The sequence below is a fragment of the Camelus ferus genome, chromosome 30, assembly GCF_009834535.1.
Source record: "Camelus ferus isolate YT-003-E chromosome 30, BCGSAC_Cfer_1.0, whole genome shotgun sequence".
Taxonomy (NCBI): Eukaryota; Metazoa; Chordata; class Mammalia; order Artiodactyla; family Camelidae; genus Camelus; species Camelus ferus.
Genome location: NC_045725.1, coordinates 15944235 through 15964687, shown reverse-complemented (window position 1 = coordinate 15964687; position 20453 = coordinate 15944235). Strand labels below are relative to the sequence as shown.

The following is a 20453-nucleotide window of genomic DNA, read 5'->3' as shown; positions in this document are numbered from 1 at the left end:
CATCCCCACCCACAAGCATCATGCTAGTGATAGTTTCAGCCTGACCCGCCCACTCTGGTCAGTGTGCTCCATAGTTTTACTCTTCACCCCATAAAATAGAACTTTCTGGAATTGGACCCTACTCCCCCATCTCAAATGTCAGGATATGAAGATTCCTGTCTCCACTCCCAAGAGAGCTGTTCAAACCCGGGAAGTCCCACTGCAGAGCCTTCCGTGGACTCAGGACACTGCTTCTCTCCCCCCGTCTAGACAGCGACCCACGGGCCACAGGGAAGATGCCACACTGCCTGCTTGTTCAGAGCCTGTCCATCACTGGAGAGTCACAAGGGGTTGAGAATCTAAGCGGGGAAGGACTCAGTGTTCCTAATATTGAAGTAATACTTTTCAGTGTTTAAAAATTGGAGCAAGCTGAATGCTGCCACAGAAGGGGTCCTGAGGTAGACATTGGAGTAGGAACTCTCACTGGCTTAGTTCCCTAATCTGTTTAAAAAAAGAAAAAAAGAAGTTGCTTTAGATCATCTTTAAAGCCCCTCTGGACTTGCACCTGATCATCAGCTCCATGAGATGGTATTGGGTGGCTTCTAGACGGGAAAAGGACCCCCCTCAGCCCTGCTCTGTAGTGCCTCCCTCTGCCGGTGCCCCCGTTACCTTCTTGTGGGCTGAGCCTCAGGCACAACCTGGAAACAGGTGGGACGTGAGAGCCTGCAGAGCCAGCTCCTGCTGGGCGTGCCTCCGTCATCTCCTGTCTCGGGCAGAATTTCTGCACCATCAGCCATGGCTTTCCTCAGATCCTGGGGCTTTCCTGAGTCAGAGGTGGGATCCCAGGAGGATCAGAAGACAAAGAAATTGAGACATAGGCAGGCAGCCTGGCACAGAAAAGGCCACCCCTGCAGCATGTTGCCCAGATAAACCCTCCAGCTCACCCATCACGAGTCCTGAAGTGGACTTCATTCTTTGGGATAAAGCACGTGCTTTAGGAGACTCCTGTTAAAATGCAGCTACAAGCTTGTAACTTATAGAGCATGGAATCCCTGTCTTGTGGTTTATGGACCCTTGAGAACAGATAGACTGTAATGCTTCTATGTAAATAAAAGACGGGAGGCATAAAGAAGCCAAGATTAGAACTGAAAACTCTTGAGATTGGTGACCCTGGGAGAAAAAGAAAAGCAGGCTCCCTGCACTTGGGCGCCAGTCACCGTGAGATACTGGGAAGTTTGTTAACCCAGCAGATCACGAAATCGGAGTCTCCCATCTGCATCCCCGCAGACAGCACTGGACTCATCGATTCCCCAGGCTCCTTCCTGCTTCCTCTTGGGTGCTGTGGTTTGGGGACTCAAGAGTGCTTTTAAAATATCCAGATCTCCATCCAAGGGATCCTGAGGGTTTATAATATCCCAGTCTTCCTCTGCAGAGCCAAATAAAGCAGCAGGCTCCCTCCTCTCCTTGGAAAAATTTTTTTTACTATTTCCCCCTCTTCTTTGGGAAAAAAAAAGTTGTTACTATTGAAGTGTTGACCCAGGTCTTAAATACAATGAGAGCTTAGGCCTGACAAGGAAAAAAACAAAACCCAAGGACACTACAAGAAGGGGGCTATAGCAGGTGCAGAGGCAGAACAGGAAAAGCGCTTTCCCCGCAACATAAGAAACTGGAGCAAGATGACTCATTAAATACCCTGTCCACCTTCTTCCAGGAAGAGAAAAGGTGGAAGCAAATGTTCCTCTCTCTCTAAGGTCTTTCAAATGTTGGTGGCTGTGGGGGTAGGCAGGTAGGGAGCTGGCTTCTTTTTCCCCTCTTGCTCTTCTCTGCCTGGTTAGGGTTTAATATTTATCCACAGCACCGTGTCCAGTCTTAACAAATGCTGAATAATCAGACAATTGGTTTCTTCTCGGGCCCGTCCAGCAGCCTGCTCCTCACTGAGCAAGATTGATGAGACAGGCGAAGCGGGGAGGGAGCTGACTGCTGGTAGATGTTTAATTAATGGATTTGATATTTCCGTCAGCAGATGTTGTATTGGAGCTGGCATCCTGGAAAGCATTGGGCTTCCCACCCCTGACAGTGTTCTCACTGCCAGGACACGTGGCCAGGTCTCCCTAGGGGCAGGAAATCACTGGTGTCCACAGAGCCAGGGGCAGCCCCCCTTCTATTAAAGGTACCCATTGTTGTGTCCTCTCCCCAGAGTGGTCTGCACCGAAGCCTTAAGCCTCCTTTCCTTTTAGCTCATGTGCTGTGTATTTTACTCTTCCTTAAAGCTGTCAGTGATCCCTGTGCTGAATGACTTGTGCAGCTGTGATGTTTTGTGTGGCTGAGCTGATTTGTGTCCCTGATGAAAGACATGACTCCCAAGGCTGCCCTTGACCCAGAGGCAATGGCTCATTGTCTAGACTCTGCCTGGAAGGTTGCCTGTGAAACCAGCTGGCTTGGTGCAGGGTTGCGAGTGGTGACGAGGAGCAGCCCACAGCCAGGTGCCGGGCTCCGAGGGTCCTGAACACGTGTGAACCCCTCGGGCAGGTGTGGTCTGGGTTGTGTTCATGTCATCGGTCACCCAACCGTTAGCCGATAGGTACCTTGGATAGTTCCAGTATAAAGGTTTTGGGTTTTTCCAAATAGAAATAAACAGCCCCACCCGTGGGGACAGTGGGGGTTCTCACAGTGGAGTGTTTTGAGTTTTCCCCCAAAGGTACAGAACAGGACTTCTTTGGCCAATTAGGACTCAGCGTTTGTGCTCTTGGGAGGATTCATGCTTCATAAGGAAGTTGATGGTTATTAGAAAGAGGACCCCACCCCGTGTCTGTGGAAGGACATGATCTCACTGCAGAAATCGTGGATGCTCGGAGCCCTCCATTCATTCAGCAGACGTGTATTGCCTGTATTTGTCAGGCACTGTTCTGCACACTGGGGCAGAAGTGGGCAGTTTTAAAAGTCCTTCTCATCCTTAGGAAGCTTAAATAGTTGGAGGTTATTGGAGAATATACAGACAGGGATCAAATACAAGTTATCCCTTGTGCGCTAGAAAGAGAAATAAAGCCGAGTAAAGGGAAAGAGAGAGACCCCTGGGGGCAGGGGAGGTGTTTCATTTATGACGGCCAGAGAGTCTGAGGAGACACCCAGGCGAGGTGAGGAGTGAGCCGTGAGGACTTCTAGGGCACAGGGGACAAAGTGCCAGCAGGTGCACAGGCCCTGAGGTGGGCGTAGGCTGGGCGGTTCGAGGACCATTGGGCTGAGGTGGAGGGAGCGGGGAGGAGGAGAGTGGAGGGTGGTGAGGTCAGGTCAGGAAGCCTCTTCCGACCCTGAAGGCAGTGTTGGCTGTGAAACCTCCAGAGAGACGCACAGCCTGTCTTAGACACTTGGCGCCTGCAGCCCCCACCATCCCCTCCTGCCCCGAACTCCTTCCTGCAGCTCTTACTGTCGGAACCAGGCGTTTGAGGCCTGTCCATCACTGTTCTTCCCACACCCGCCTTCTGACCTGTCCGGACCCGGACTGCTCAGCGCCACGGCCAGCTGTATGGCTGCCTAGCTGTGTAACCTTTGGTCGGCTCACTGACTTTTCTGTGCCTTCATTTCTTTAAAAGCAAATAACAATGGCACCTACCTCAAAGGTATTAAGTAAATCTGTAATGCTGCCTGGGACCCAGTGAAAGCTCAGTGAGTGTTCGCTCTCCATTCCCTCAACTAGCCTGTAACCACGTGAAGGGCACAAGCCGGAGATGGCGAGCCACCCACCCGTCCATCAGCAGCTCCCCAGCCAGGCTGAGGCGCCTAAGTGGGAGTCACTGCCTCCTGAGTTCCCAAGGGGAGGAGCACGGACCTTGCTCCTGGGTTCCAGCCTTGTTGAAATTCTCCCCTGATCCTTCTTACCAGATGCTGAGGGTGAGGGGAGCAGTTCTCCTAACTCACTTCTTGGTGCCTTAAGCTTAACTTTAAAGCCAGGAGGGAGGGATGATGGCATTTAAACATGACCAGTTGAAATCCAAACCTCACCACGGCTTCTGCCCTTTAGCCAGCATCCCTGAAGCCTCCTTTCCTGCTTTTACTGCCAAAGGGGTCCAGCAGAGTTTGAGAGGTGTCTCTCTGATGGGAGTGCAGGTGGGTCCTCTGGGATCGGCGTGATTGTCTCCTCTTGGATTCCGTGTCGCAGTCCTGGTAGGTCACCAGGTAGTCTCAGCTATTGTGCACAGGCTAGCATCATGTGTTGTGCTACTGTACTGAGGATGGCATTCTGAGGCTCTTTCTGCACAGGTTGGGAAGAGTCCTCTCCTGAGTACATCATAACACGTACCCACACTGGCAGGAACCAGAGGGAGTGGGGTCATTCAGCAGAGTCTGTGGGGATGCTCGTCACTCAGACTGAGAACCGGGAGCCTGTCTCACACTCATCTTCTGTCGCCACACCTAGCACAGGGTCCTGTGCGCGCTAGATTGGTTTATTCGTGGAATGATTTTGGTAAAGTAGCAGCCTTATTGAATATAACTCACACACTGTAGTTGAAAGTCCACAGCAAGTCTTCTCTTTCCCAGCATCTGGGCTGTGCTGGTCCAGTGAGTCAGGCTTGGGCAAGGGGGTGACAGAGAACAGAGATAATTCTTCATCGTTAGCTTCAGGCTTTCCTGCGACTCAGATATGAAAGCTCATACTTTACTGTGACCCGCAACCAAATGCAGGAGAGCCAGTTACTGTTGTAAGTTCCTGAACACAGCAGACGAGCTTGGTGTAGACTTTTCATGAGGTTTTTGTGGGCATTGGAGAACCATACACAGTTGTGAACTCATCTGTCTTGTTTTAATGAGATTTTTCTTTCCAGGTACCATCTTTATCTCCAAATGAAAGCAGCTTTGGCTGATTCAATTTTCTTAAGTAAAAAGAGCATTCCCACATAACCAGCCGAAGTTCACACCCCACAAAAGGAGCCTCCCCTCTGCCCAGCTTCACCGGGAAATGTTTTCCCCTGTTGCTCTCTTTCAGCGAGTCACAGACCTGGAGCAAGAAAACGCTCTCCTGAAAGACGAGAAAGAACAGCTTAACAAGCAAATCCTGTGCCGGTCTAAAGGTTGGTACCGAAGTGCTTGATTTTTCATTGTGGATTTTAATTTCTTTTCCACACTGATCTTCCCCAAAGAGTTCTACCAAGCATGCAGTTAGGTGGGATGCTGTGGTGGGGAAAGGATTGTAATAGAAGAGAGCTGGAAAAAAGGGTGCTCTTTAAGACCCTGCTGCTGACATTGGATTTCAACAGCTGAATGCAGCGAGACACACACATAATGGACAGATAATGCATGAGATTTGGAGTCAGGGAGACCTTGCACTCAAAGAATGACTAGACAGTGCTACTGCGTGGCCTTGAGCAAGTCCCTTAATGACGGTAGACCTCAGTTTCTTCCTCTGCAAAATGGACATAAAGGTACAGACTTCAGAACATGACGTGCTTAGGATGGTGCTTGACACATAGTGAGTACTTAGGAACTGTCCTCATTGTTCTTTTTCAGTTGATCTTTAGCATCCTTAGTACCTGTCATGGTTTCTTCTACCCAATGAGTCACCTGTTAATGTCTGCTCAAGAGAGCGTCATGGGTCAGACCCCAGGTCACCCAGCTCAAGCACCCACGACTGGGGGCCATCGTCACCCCCATGTGCTGCTTGACCAAAGAGGAGCAGAGAATCCAGACCCTGGTTCTCCCCTGACTCAGTGAGGCCTTAAGGAGACAACCCCAATTCCCAGTTCCCCCTCTTACCACAGGAGAATTGAACCCCCTGAGTGCTCAGACCCACCCAGCACTATCTCGTTGGAAACTTAACTGTTTTTAATTTCCCTTTACAAAGGGCTAGGCTCTGACAGGAAGAATAAGTTTGGGTGGGGAAAAGCCCATCCATGTTAGCTTTTTGCCTTTCCTCCTTCCCCTCACCTGACCCATGGCCTGATCTTCTCCTTGAATCTCCTTTAATCTGTCTGCACTCCGAGCACCTGAGAGACCAGGAGTAGGGAAGAAACTCTGGAACAGACCCTGGGTTCTTCCACAAATGCTGCCGGCAGTGCTGTGACAGTTGTCGTAGGAGAGTCTGGCACATTAACCCAGGGAGTTGTCGTGTGTGCTGCCGGCTTCCCCCCACCCCTAGGAGCAGCTGGGCCCCCTCCCGCCCTGAAGGCTGGACTGCAAGTCTGGACCTCCCTTGGCTCTGCAGCGGGGAGGGAGTGTCCGCATTGTGAGCACATCCCAGGCAGCCTTTTAGCAAGAGGCTCGTCAGAAGGCACCAGTAAGCACCTGTGAGGGGCATCCATTGTGAAGCAAGACTGCAGCTCCGTGTGCTTGCTTTCCAGACGAGTCTGCCCAGAACTCTGTCCAGGAAAACCTCCTGATGAAGAAGGAGCTGGAAGAGGAGCGCTCCCGGTACCAGAATCTGGTGAAGGAGTATTCCCGGCTGGAGCAGAGATACGACAACCTTCGGGACGAGATGACCATTGTAAAGGCAAGGAGGGCGGCTCTGCCACCCCGCCCCCAATCCGGCTTTGTAGCCCTTGTTCCTGAGCAGCTGTGGCCCCTGCACTGCTCCTGGCTCTGCGATGCTCAGTGACTCTGTGTGAACAGGGTCCCTTCCCCACATCTGTCCTGGCCCTTCCCGCGGGTAGTTGTCACACACGCAAGTGGCTGGGCGGTGAGTCATTCCCAAGGACACTCCTTTTCCAGCGCTGGGGTCTTATGAAGAGCTCAGTTGGGACCTGAAGGAAAATTCCACCTGCGTGTACTAGTCCTGTGTCTTGTTTCCCGCTCTGGGAAGTCCCTGTGTGGAAGCAGTGGCGCTGCGGGGAGTGCGCGCTGCAGGCGGGCCACAGGGGTCTTGTCGTGTCTCCTCATCGTCCACGCGACGCACGTACACAGGAACCTTTCCATATTTCAAGATGTGTCATTCCTTTTTACCCCATGTAACTATACCCTCCAGAAATGCATAGTCAAACAAGATTGAATAAGTTAATTGCATAGAAACCGGGAAGGGAAGCTGAATAGGAACATAGATAGAAATCTAAAATTTTCTACCGAGATCAGTTTTTACTCTCAAAGCCAAATCAGATGCAAGGCGGAGAAAAAGCTATTTTTAAATGAAATGTATAAATGGTAACCTCTATTTCTGATATGCTTATTATTTTCAAAAACAGGATCGGTGGGGTGCAGGTTGAAGCAGGGGCCGTCAGGGGCAGGTGTGCAAGTCGGAGGCCAATGACGAGACCGTCTCTGCACTTCAGGGCAATCGGGAGTTAAGAGTCATTTCCCAAGGACTTGCCAGAGAAACTGGACCCAGTGTTAGGGATTTGCATTTCATTAAGGGACATGAAGGAACTCAGTCCCACTGTGGAGTTGTGTTCTCTTCCAAGCGTCATTTTGTTGCCTAGCTGGATAGATGACTTGTAAGAACTGTAGGTGAAACTTTTTGTGGGAACAGCTATATTTAGCCTTCATTCCAAGAAATGGTGACACCTGTTCTCATTGACAAATAAGACAAAAGTCCAACTCTAGTGCCTGCTGTTATTTGAAAAGTAATAGTTCTTACTAACATCAGTTCATTATGAGTTTTCACATTTTTCTCCCTGAACAGCAAACCCCAGGCCACAGGCGGAACCCGTCAAACCAAAGTAGCTTAGAATCTGACTCTAATTACCCCTCCATCTCCACATCTGAGGTCGGAGACACAGAGGATGCCCTCCAACAGGTAGAGGTGAGTGAGGCAGACTCGTGGCTGCTGTCTGTGCTTCAGAGGGAGGGCTTGTGGCCTGTGCGGAGCCCCGACCCCGCTGACATGTTTCTGGTGACCGCAGCGCCAGAGGCTCATTCCTGACAGCAGGGCACTCGGACTACAGTGGGCTTATAGATGGTTCTCTGGAGTCAGTAGTTACTGAGCAAGGTGATACATTATCGTTCATCCCACCCACTCTCCATAAAGTAAGATCCCTGATTCCTCTTGCAAAACTGAGGACCTACTGCAAAGAGGTAAAACAGCTAAGTCGTTAAAAGAGGGGTAACTTATCATCCCCCTTTGGTATCACAGTGCACACAGTATTATCAACAGATACACAAGAAAATGTGCCCCTTGCCTTAGAAGCTGGATAAAACTCAGAGGCCAGCAACCAATATTTGAAACAACAGATATTTGCTGAATGACTGTATCTTTGTCAGTAATAGCCTCTTGGAGTCACTGAGTAATGAAGCCCACAGTGGTCTTTATAGTCTATAATTTTATCAAGGGTTTGCAGACACACGATTTTTCCTCTGGCATTTGAAAAGCAGAAAATCACAAGCACACAAACCCTAATGAAGCACGTGAAGACAGATGTGGAAAAGAGACGGTTATAAAAACAAACGTGCTCTGAGCATGTCCTTGTGCCAGGCACTGCTGGCAGGTGCTGGAGGAGCAGCAGTGACCGAGCCAGAGAAGGTCCCTGCCCTCACGGAGCTTGCCTGATGGAGAGTTAGACACTGGTCAGTTGATGGAAAAAGTAGGTACTGTTAAGTGCTGTAAAGGGAAGTGAAGGATGCTGAGAGTCGGCGAGCGATGGAATAAATGGTGGAAGGATAGAAAAGGAGGTCCTCTGGGGAAAGGTCTGCCTGCTGGACAGTTAGTTGTGGTTTGTTGCCCACCGCCATGCACTTAGTATACAATTTAATAAATGCTGGCTTCAGGCCCTTGGTTTTGCTTTGCAGTCTCCTAAATCTGGGTTCCGGCGGCTTTGGTCAGCCTGAACTCCAGATGCACCACCCAGGTGTTTATGTGCAGACATAAGCACTTCCATCCGTGGATTTATATTCTTTGAGGAAGCTGAGGCTGCTTCTTGGGAGTGGCCAGAGCAGCGAGCACCATGCTGGCTCAGCATGGAGCACTCGTTAGGTGCTGGCTGAACCAAATTATGTTTTCATATATGTGCGCACATGTACTTTGAGAATCCACATGGATATGCTTGTGCAGAGCCACGTGTTTGTACATGCACACCTGCACGTACAGACCCTGGAGGAGAAACCGGGCATGAATTTGAAGGAAGAGGACTACTGGAAAACTGTGCCTTAGGATCTGTTGGGTAAATGGGTTCCATGGCAGGACAAGTGTTGGTTCTGTTTCGAGGTGCAGTCAACTGGTGTTTGACAGCACATTTACAGTGGTTAGTAACCACATCGATCCCTCATCAGGAAGTTTTACAGTTTTTCTAGTGTGAGACCGTTTTCCAGAAGTGAGCTCTTCAAACTTCCAAGTAAAATGGCTGCTTCTTTATCCATTTGTCCTTGGGATACATGACCGGTCATTCTGAGTGGCTCACACAGGTGGAATACAAATGGCGGAGCCTCCCATGCTATCTAGACATGATGAGCCTAGAGCACTAACTATCACATTGGCAATGATGGTTGGTTGGCCTTGGCTTTGTATCTGACGCATGGATTGATGTTCAGGAGGGAGAGGGAGGACAGGACAGCTGACAGACCGATAGTGAGGCTGCTGCCTGCTCCCTAAGGCATCTGTGCTATTCAGACCTCCTCTTCTGCCCCTTGTCTTCCTTGGCAGGAGATCGGCCTGGAGAAGGCGGCCATGGACATGACAGTCTTCCTGAAGCTACAGAAGAGGGTGAGGGAGCTTGAGCAGGAGAGAAAGAAGCTACAGGTGCAGCTGGAGAAGAGAGAACAGCAGGACGGCAAGAAAGTCCCGGTGCGTGAAGGGGCCGCGGGCCCGCAGAACGGTGCCCGGAGGTGCTGGCGTCAGAATGACCCAGCTCACTCCTGCCAGCGCTCACAGGGCTGGGCGCGGCCACGTGGGGTCCTGCTGGTGCTGGGTGGCAGAGAACATACTGTAACCCATACAGTTCAAACCTGTGTTATTCAAGGGTCATCTGTCTGGGCAGAAGTCTAATCTAGAGAAAAACTGATGCCCTTTCATACCTGGAAGCTGGTGTGGAATTGAGTTTAACCCTGTGGGGTCAGGGCAGACCAAGTTTGCAGTCACTCACCCCTCTTTCCCAGGACTGCACCCTCACCGCAGTCCACATTGTCATCAGTATCTTGGGTCTTGAAAAGATACTGTTTGAAACCTTAGTGTCCCCAGATGTATCACTCCATCTCAGGGACCCGTTGGGCACCTGTGCTACGCCCAGCACTGTGCTGGTGCCAAGCTCGTAGAGGGCTTCAAAGTGCTGATTAAATCAGAGGGATACAAGCGTAAGGGGAAGCCCCAGGTTGACTAGACTACACGTTCGAGGAATGTGTGGCCTAGTTCAGGAAGACCAGACATGACGCAAGTGAAAGACGAAAAATAACATCAGTAGTACTGAAATAAATGCAAGGCTGAGCACAGACAGAGCAGTGCTGCAGGGGCAGAGAGCCCACCGCAGTCAGCAGCGATGCAGAGATGAGAGCCATTTCTTGTCAGGACCACTTCTGATGGGATACGAGGCCACTTCTGACACGGAGCACATCATTCGCTGACCTCACAGTGCGTTTGTAAAAGGCCTTTGGTCTGTTCTCAGGCCTGCATCGCCCACTGTGAGGGTCGATGTCCTCTCTGCACCCTCAGCCACCCTCCCCAGCTCCATCCCCTACTCCTGTCTCCTTTGGTTAACACCCGACTTCCCTTTCCCATCAGATAGGATACAGATGCTGATCTGTATTACTGGTAAATTCTTGGGTTTTTGCCTGAGCAGTAAGTAGCGGTGGTGGGGGAGTAAATCTTGCTGATGGATTTAAATCTCTCAGGTGGGTTAGATTCAGAATGGAGAGCGAAAGGATTAGGTTTATAAATGACTCGTTCAATTAGAGGAGAAGCTGCCCTGACAGGCAAGCACAAATCAAGGAGATGGAAAGCTGCACAGACATCAGATGGCGCGTGGCGTCCAAGTTCCCAGCCGCCCCGCTGCCCCTGAAGACGGGCTCTCCGGGCAGACCCACCACGGAAGTGCCAAACCATTTTCGAATCTTGGCTTTAGGACTTCTGCTTGTCTTGATACCAAATTTTAAAACATGACAGTTCTCCCATCAAAAAATAATCACTGAGCACAGGGTAGAACTGCAGGCCTGGTGCGCAGCCCTGTAACGAGGATTGAGGATCTCTGAGAAGAATGACTCTGTTTCTTCCAGAGCACAGTAAGAAGGGCGGAAGTGGGGCGGAGGAGAGTGTGGGCTCCCACTGCAGAAACCCTGACGCCCAGCTTTCAGGGCTCCTGTGCTTGGACCTGCCCTTGGTCCCAAGAGGAATTCTTTCTTCTGGAGCGACATGGCCAAGATCTCACTTATAGATGGGGCCAGGCCCTGAATAGGGGATGACTGGGAAGTCTGTAGGGAGTCTATGAGTGGGGGAGTGACTGAGCCTGACATGAGGATGGGGCCCAGGGACGGCCAGCCAGGCTGTCCGTGTATCTGACTTCCTATCCATCCAACTCCCCGTCCCTGGGCCTCACAAAGTCACCGTGGTTACCTGGGGGATTCCAGTGCGCTGTCCACTTAGAAACATAATTGCCAGTCCACCTTAATACAGCTCCTCAGATCTGAATAGATGATGTCCATTTTCCAAGAACCTAATGTGGTCAACAGTAATCTATGGTCATGTGGCAAACCTATGCCACATAGAACACAAGGGCAGGCCTCTCCGCGGGGCAGCAGGCTACGAGCTGACCCCAAGCAGTCACCTCTCCTACCACCAGGGGTGGCGGGAGATGGGGCAGAGACTGGTACCCTGGAGAGCTGTTTTCCCGGGCTGCGGGCTGGAAACAGTGCAGTGGTCCTTGGCCTGGAAGGGCCTGCAGGAGGGGCTCAGAGCCATCCCCAGTCTCCAAGCCTGGGGCGCACCTGACCCACCCACAGCTGGTGGTGGCCTTACCTTGGACTTCAGGTCACCAGCGCTGTGGATAAGCTAATTAAGCACTGCCAGGTTTTAGCTCTAAAAACTCATCTTATCAGGGACTACCACCCGCTACTTGAAATCACCCCAAGCAGTTAACCATTTATGAAGATGTTTCTACCCCTTCTCATTGGACATGTCAAGTCCAATAGCTGCCAGACAGTTGCAGGAGTCCCTGGCTCAGCTGAGTCCTGATGGGCTCATGTCGCCGTCCACCCCCACCAGCTCTGCAGGTGCGGCGTCAGCCGGCGTGCGTGGTGCACCGTAGCGGGCCCGCTGTCGGACTCCCCGTGGGAGAGTGACGTGGAGGCAGCAGGCTTCTCCACAAGGTGCTCAGAGGACTTAGTTGGGAAAATAGAGTATAACATGTACACACGCATCCCAGAAACCTAGGAGGAGCTCATTAACTTCCTAATAAGTACATGATTAACATATATTAACCTTCTTAACAGGCACACAAATCTAGCCATGCTAGTTTCCAAGGGCTGCCAAAACAAAGGACCGCAAACTAGATGGCTAAAAACAACCTGGATTTATTCTCTCGTAGTTCTGGAGAGCAGAGGTCAGAAATTAAGGTGTCAAAAGGGCCGTCGTGCTCTCTCGGAGGCTTTTAGGGATGATCTGCTCCATGCCTCTCTCTGAGCATCTAGGGCTCCTGGAAACCGTTGGCGTTCTGACTTGCAGCTGCCGAACTCCAGCCTCTGCCTCCATCTTCAGTTAGCGTGGTGTTCTTCCCTGTGTGGGTGTCTTCTCCCCTTCTTACATCTGCAAAGACCCTGTTTCCAAATTAGATTACAGTCACAGGTAGCAGGAGCGAGGACTTGAGTGTGTCTTTGTACGGGACAGTGTTACGCGTATTCACCTTGTAGGTGCTTGTAAAGATCCTATGAATCAAGTTACTTACGTAGGGGTGAGGAGGGAGTTATTTATGGAGAGCTTCGTGGTGGCCCCGGGAGTGAGCTGCGTTTCGGAGGCAGGAAGGAAGTGGGCATGCGGGGGCTGGGAGTGCTGGGTACCCGTGCAAGGGCAAAGCAAGCACGTCTTGACCGTAGCTGGAAACCCTCCTGCGGAACAGCTGCCCTGAAGTCCGTGGTCAGCTCTGCCTCTTTATCTGTGCAGGTGGAACAACCAAAGAATAACCTAGATTTGGACCAGGATGTAGATCTGGCCTACAACAGTCTGAAGGTAAGATTCCTGGAAGGCGAGCTTCCTTGAATTGTCTCCCTTGGAGGATTGGTGACGCAAGCTGGGCAGCGGCAGATCCGTCCCAAGCTCCCGGCTGCCAACGAGGGAGCCACAGGCACGCAGTCCTCTTCCCGCACTGAGTTTCTTCATCTCTGAAATGAAAGAAAATCTGTATTTACCCCAGGACCTGTAGTGTAGGGACTATACCACATGCTGTAGGAACTATAATATATGCTAGGAGGACCCTGTTCCCTCTCTGTACGACACCCCGACACAAAATTTGAGTTCCACACCAAGCAGTTCTCCAGTTCTCTGGACACCAACTAGGTGTCCTGCAATGTAATTCAGTTCTGCCACAAACTGCCCAGAGCTAACACAGACCCTGCTGGTTAGGGACTCCCCAAAATTGCCCCCCTTCACATGCCAGTCACGTTAGTGAGTCCCCAGAAGTTTGCTACAATTATGGGTTCCCATCATGTTTGACCATTTGTTAGACCGGCTCACAGAACTCAGGAAAGCATTTGACTTACGGTTACTGCTTTACTCTGAAGGATACAGCCCAGGAAAGGCCAAATGGAAGAGGGACAAGGTGTGTGGGAGCAGCCTTGGAGCTTCCAGCCCTCTCCCCACACCTCTACCTTCACCCACCCAAAACTGCCCCAGTACAGGAATGGTTGATTAAATCCTTGGCCTTTGGCATTTAATTCAGCCTCCAGCCCTCCTCCTCCCTTTCTGAGGTCGATGGTTGGGGCTGAAGGCTCCATAGCTTGGTTCCTCTGGCAGCCGGCCCCCAACCTCCTAGAGTCATCTTGGCATCAGCTCTGCTGGGGTTGAAAGGGGCTTATTATGAATAACACAAGACATCTCTAACCCCTGTCACCCTTTGGAGCTCTGTGCCAGGAACCAGGGACTAACACCAAATATAACAAAAGACGTTCCTTTCACCCCTGATGCTGGGAAGTTTCAAGAGTTTTAAAAGCTCTGCCAGGAACCAGGGCGAGTGGCCAAATATTTGTTATGTCATATGTGTCTTACTACCTGATACAGTTTCAGTTAAAATAAAATGTGGCCAGTGGAGTGAATTCACTTTGAGGACAACCCAGACTAGCATGGAGAGATGCACGGAGAGGGCTCTCCCAGTGCACCGTGTACAGAAAGGCGGCATTAGATAGAGCATCTCCACTCCCCCATCCTCTTTCCTGGAGACTTGGGAATTGGGCGTGTATCCAGTCTGCCAGGGTCGGTCAGTCTGGTCCCACTTACAGGACCACAAACAACTCCGGTAACAGTCATACTGCTCAGGAAAACAGCCCTAAACCATTCCTGTAGCTTTTTGAACAACTAGGGCCACACTTGTGGTATAAGAAGACGGTGCTTTGTAGGGTTTTCCTTTTTGAAATATTGATTAGACTTATTTTCCTCATATGATATTTAAAAGATTTAACCCCTTCCACGGGGCAGGGGGAGTCTCTTGCTGTGATAAATGCCTGTTACAGGGCCCTCTGTGTGCCATTCTTCAGCTGCCTTCCTGAGGGAGGCTTAGCCCCAGAGGTAGGAAAGCAACATGTGACCTCATTAAGCTGTTGGGGCATCATCAATCCCACCCATCATTTTAAAGCTGGTAAAATGGCCCAGCCCCAGTGGTTCTCCAGGAGTGGTCCTGGGACCAGCAGCGTCACTGGGAACGTGCTTGAAATATGGATTCTTGGGCTCCAGCTGAATCAGAAGCTCAGGGCAGGGGCGTCCAGCAATCTGCTTTAACCTGCCCTCCCGGGATCCCGCTGCCCCCTCAGCTCGGCACCCGCGTCCCAGTCCATCAGCGAAGCACTGGCTCTGTAAAGAAAGTGCAGCCAGTGCCCACTTATCCATGTTCTTGCTTTTCTGTGGGAAATTTTGAATCCTGTATATTCCAGAGTTCTATCAGCAGTTTATGTATAATTATCAGACTGTAAATTATCTGACTTCATCTCAAACACAGAGCGGAACATTTTACCTAGAGAATTTTAAATACATTTCAAATTGAGTTTCACGGGTATTTTTGACTCTGTATACAGGCAATTTTTTTTCTCTGGTAGCATTGCCAGCTGGTGACTTTCTGCATGACCAAAATGATGGTCTTGGTACATTCTCCAAAACATTAGGCCGTGTGATGCTCCTTAGAAGAAAGAGGGGTCTCTCTAGACAGATGAGTTTAGGATATCCAGCATTCCTTAGTCTCTCTTGGAAAGTCAAAAAGTACACTAACATATTGGAGTTCTAGGAAGTCCTGTGTTAACATGTTTAACATTATTAACCCGGTGCTTCCACAAGGAAGGGTTTTATAGCCAAATCACGCTTAGAAATACAAACACCATTGAATCACTTAGGGGAATGAGACCTTAGAGGCATTGTGTCAGATCCTTGACCCCGTTAGCTTGGGGTTGTGGATTCAAATCCAGACCCCAACTTTGGCTGCTTGCTGACATCATCAGAAGCTCTGCTGTGGGTCCCTTCGTTAAAGCGGGAAGGTTGCTCTTAGCTTCCCAGGAGGTCAGCAGGAGGTTAAGGAAGGGGGAGGAGGAGGCCACCTGGGGGATCCAGGCGGTGATGGAGGGTGTCTCCGGGCTGCCTTCCAGAGGCAGGAGCTGGAGTCGGAGAACAAGAAGCTGAAGAACGAGCTGAACGAGCTGAGGAAAGCCGTGGCTGACCAAGCCTCCGAGCACACCGCCGCCCATGGCGCCCCCGACGGCTACAGCCTCCTGCTGAACCAGCTCAGGCTGGCCCACGAGGAGCTGGAGGTGCGCAAGGAGGAGGTGCTCATCCTGCGGACCCAGATCGTGAGCGCCGACCAGCGCCGCCTGGCCGGCAGGAGCCCGGTAACCAGACGGGCCTATTGGGGGCGGCCCTGGCGGGGGAGGTGTTTTCTCTCATGCCTTTACTGGAGGGGGTGTTAAACCTAAAAGGGCGAAGTCTTCTGCTCTGGAGTCTGTTCTAACAGCAGAGCAAGCGACTCACTGTCCTCTCAGCGTGACTTTTCATGGGAGACTTTGCTGGAAGTTTCTAGAATCTTGTGAAGTTACTCAGTAAGAATGTGTTTGAAAAGAACAAGGCACAGAGTTAGAGGAAGCCAGGGCCACGGCCTGAGCAGCCCCCTTGGCCTGGTTTTCCAGCTCACACCCTGCCCCTTGCTACTTCCTTTGTTTCCAAAGTAGAGAAAGTCTCTCCTCCCTTGTGGCCCTCCCAGGGCAGCAGGTCCAGCTAGGCCTTTGTTCCGGTGTTTCCACCTCCTGCACAGACTGTGGAGCGCGAGGCAGGGGCCGGAGGCCACCTGGGCCACGCTGGGCATGGGCCCTGGGGTGTGACGGGGCTGGGGCAGGTCAGCAGCACTGAGTGTGGAGTCAAAACTGAGACAGACTTTAGCACATCTTCTGGATTTGGGTGCTTTCTCCTTCAGGGACACTGTCCTCGCCTCCTTCCCCCACCACTCCGCACTCCGTGCCTCCACAACCAGACCTTTTGTGTATTGACTCTTGCACTGGGATCTTTAAAATCACATTTCTGCCTGGGTCAAACTGCTGTTCCCTGAGGTCTTCCTGGGCCTTCATCTTTTCCCAGAGGCTTGTTTTAATACCTCTTTGTATAGTCACTTTATGGCAATTGTTTGTATTAACCAGAGATATTTAGTTTTCATTCTGGGACCTTCTAGGAACCAAACATCAATGCCAGAACCAGTTGGCCTAACAGTGAAAAGCACGTGGATCAGGAAGACGCTATCGAGGCCTACCATGGGGTCTGCCAGACGAACCGGTAAGTCCCACCCCCCAGTAACTGAGCCTGGAGGAGGCGACGGGGAGGGGCCCTGCCCAGCCTGGTACACGAGGCTGCTCCTCAGGCCCAGACCTGCACTCAGCGTCAGGGTGAAACTTGGTCTAGAGATAAATGAGGAGCAGCCTCAGTGAGTCTCACGCGCTTGGAAGCTACTGTTAGCTTCAGCAGGACTCCATAACACAGCTGGAGCGTCCAGAACCCAGGTCCTCTGAAAAGCACTGGGGAAGGTGCTCTGGGAGGTTGGACAGGAGGAAAGGGAAAGACTGGCTGGGAGTGACTTCTCAGTGGAACAGAAGGAGGCGCACGGCGAGCCCACTGAGTCATAGGCAGGGCCTACTCTAGCTGTCACCTCACTGCCATCTTCGCCCAGCTCGGCCAGTGGGCGTACACCGGGGTGGCCCCACGCGTGATCACTTAAGAGTTAGGCACTGCAGAGGCTGGATGGGAGAATTCCATCTCTTCTTGGCTGAAATGAGACTTCCCTGGATTTCAGTGAACAGACCACCTCTGGTTCCCCCTCCAGGATGAGCTGCCCAGGTTTAAGGCAAAAGAGAGTGACTGATGTGGGCAGCAGGGCCCCTGGGATGCAGGATGGAATAGGGACCTGGGGTAGTGCAGCAGAGCCTTGAGTGTGTCACTGCTTCACAGCCACTCAGTGTCTCAGTTTCCTCATCTGTGAACTGGGGACAGTCAGAGCAGTGTGCCGCAGGTGGTGACCAAGATGAGGTTAGTCTGTGCAAAGCCCTCAGAGCAGTAAGCATCAGTGCTGTTATAGCCACTGTCACTACCTTTACCTCCTTATGCCCCGTGGGCAATGTGGCCTTTTCTCTGGCCCCGTTTCTCTCTTACCTCAGCTAATTGAACACTGATCAGTCATTAAGCATTTGTTCAAAACTGCTGATAACAGTATGTGCATCCAGAAGTTGTCAGTAGGTGGCGCTACTGACAGGGCAGCATGCGCCTGTCTGCAGGCGTATCACAGTGATGTGAGCACTTCCTGAGGCTTTGATCCCCAGGTCTCCTAATCTAGCCTCCCTTTCTGGAGGTGAGGAAACTGAGTTCTCAGGCTCACAACTGGCCTGAGTCTGAGTCACGATAGAATCCGAAAGGCCAGACTCCCAGGTGGGGCTGCCTCCAGCGCACCGCGTAGATCAGAAGGTGAAGGTATTTTAACAGGCCCCCAAGAGGAAACTCAATTTATTTCTGAGAGAAAAGGAAATGAAGCTGAATCTCTGAATGACAAAACTAAAGTCAAGACTTAGTCATTTTAAATTATCTTGGGTGAAGATAAGAAATGAGATGAATAAGGGAAAAGAGCACAGGTGATATTTAAAATTTTTTTAAAAAAAAGAAAGAAGGAATCAGGCCAGCTTGGTCCTGACAAGCGAGTGTGCATATCTTTCTGATCTTCATGAGCCGTCACTGTTATCAGCTCCCTTTTTATTCATCCAAATGGTTGTCAGGGATCCAGTCTCAAGTATAGGTTTTTCCCAGGGGATGCTTAATGCCCTGGGTTTGCCTTCCTTTGCAGCAATGATGACAATGATAAAATAAAAATAGCTTTTCTTATATCTTAAAATAATTCGGTTCCCTGCAAGTCCAGGGTATAATAGGGAACTAATAGGCTGAGAAACCGAGTTAAGCACAGAAAGGAGCCGCTGCCTCGGGGAGGGCAAGAGGGAGGACCTGGTTGGTTCCCCAGCGCCTGCCGCACCTGGCAATGACATTGGTGGGTTTGTCTCTCTTCCAATTCCATGAATCCCAGCAGATCCACCCACTCCCACCCGATCACAGCCCGTCCCTCTACTGGTCCCCAAGGTTAGAACTTTTTCAGTTGCTAACTTTCATAGTTTATAGTTCTTTTTTGATCTTTGCAACTCTGTCTCCCTTTGTTTTCGAATCTGGAGAGAAGCCGGTGTGGAGGGCCTGCTCTGAGAATAGCCACAGGGATGTGTACGGCACTTGGCTTCCGAAAGCTCCTTCATTTCACACCCTGGGAAGCAAGAGAAACCAGCATCATTATTACCATCTTATAAATGGCAGAACTAAAGTAAAGAGAGGGCTGGTCTGTGCCCCAGAAACAAGCGGCCGCAGACAGGCTGGGTGTTCAGAGAGGCCTTCTTCTCAGAGCTGTCCATCAGGGTCTTCCCGGGAGAGACGGGCAAGTGGGCAGGGAGACAGCAGTTCCTGCTGCCCTGGGGCTGGCCTCGCCTCTGGCTTGCACTCAGGTCACATAGTGAGGTGGGCGGGAGTGACCAAGGCTCAGGTCTGGCTCCAGAAACAAGTTCCTTTGGCCACTGGCCGCTTCTACCCAGGCCTTGCCAAGCCTGTGGAACTCCAAAGCAAGGAGTAGGGTGCATTCTTGGACCTTTCCTTGGGTCCTCGGAAACCTTGCAGGCCCTGACCGCCCAGCAGGTGCTGGGCAACAACAAGAGGTCCTCGGCACAGAGAGCAGCTTTGCTGTTGCCACCTGGGCTTGGGCAGGTGGACCTGGGGTTAGCACTCATCCCCTAAAAGGCCTGCGCGGGAGAGTGGAGACCTTGTCTAACCAGGAAGGGGTATGTGCAGCCGCCTTAGGGTGGGCTTGGAGTTGATGCTTCATTTGGCCTTGAACCCCGGCTGCTGCAGGGTGTCCTGCTGGGCCTGCCGGAGGAGGGGAGGCGCTGATTCCGCTGCTCAGCTCCGCTCACAAGTGCGCCTGAGCTGCCCCTGGCTCGCAGCTCTCAGCTTTCTCCTCGGGGGTGATCATTCCCTTATGTTTCCCCAAATCTCTTGGTCCTGAGCCATCAGCACAATTTCTGTCTGCTGGATTCCGTGGCACAACCACATTTATCCATGGAGAGTTCCCCCCAAGTGGCCAGGTCTGTGGTTTCAACATTCCCCTCTCATTCATGGTGTTGGGGTTTCCGCCTCCCATTTCTCTGAGATCCCAGAATCTCCTGGGCAGTTGGGTAGGAAGTCTGAGTGTGAAGCACAGAAATGAGAACATCCTCGGAGCACAAAGTGGTCTTTGTAGAAGTGGGAAGCGGACCACCTCCGAGCCGGCAGGAACCTTGCCTGCTTCTGTCCACAGGGCGGCAGGTCCTTACGCTGGGTGGAGGGACGGTGGCTGGGTCCTAGTTTTCACAGTGTCTGCAGAGGGAGAGTAATATTATCCCAGGCCTTTCCTGGGGCGTGACTTTCACAGTTTGGGCTATGTAACTATAGACCTGGAGGGAACCTCAGATAATTCAGGGTACACTTTCACTTTACATGTAAGAAACAGGCCTGGGGTGTGTAGGACAGGCCCTGGCCGGGAGCTTGTTAGCAGAGGGGAGCTGCCTTCAGGGCGGCCTGGCTCCCCAGCCGGTTCCCACAGGGCTCTGTCTTGCTGCCTCCTGCAGTCGGAGGCTCTACTCGCTGCTTATTCATGTGTGTGCCTGTGGTCTCTTTGGAAACAAGGTTCAGCACAGTGGGACATACACAGGACATATGTCAACACATATGTGTTGATACTAAGTGACATCAAGGTCTTATATTTTAAAAAGTAAATTCCTGTGAGCTTGTTTGGGATTTTCCTTCTCAGACCACCAGGTGGCACTCCCTCCCCAGCCTCTGCCCTCAG

At 51.4% G+C, this 20453-nt stretch overlaps 1 protein-coding gene across 1 annotated transcript in view; it reads left to right on the top strand.

The window, feature by feature from the left end:
* Positions 1-20453, top strand: part of MYO5B (myosin VB) — a 233138-nt gene that overhangs the window by 187585 nt on the left and 25100 nt on the right. The window contains 7 exon segments of the mRNA XM_006177898.3: positions 4961-5045; positions 6312-6460; positions 7583-7702; positions 9536-9676; positions 12977-13042; positions 15658-15897; positions 16728-16828. Coding sequence (XP_006177960.3) covers positions 4961-5045; positions 6312-6460; positions 7583-7702; positions 9536-9676; positions 12977-13042; positions 15658-15897; positions 16728-16828 — 902 coding nt within the window.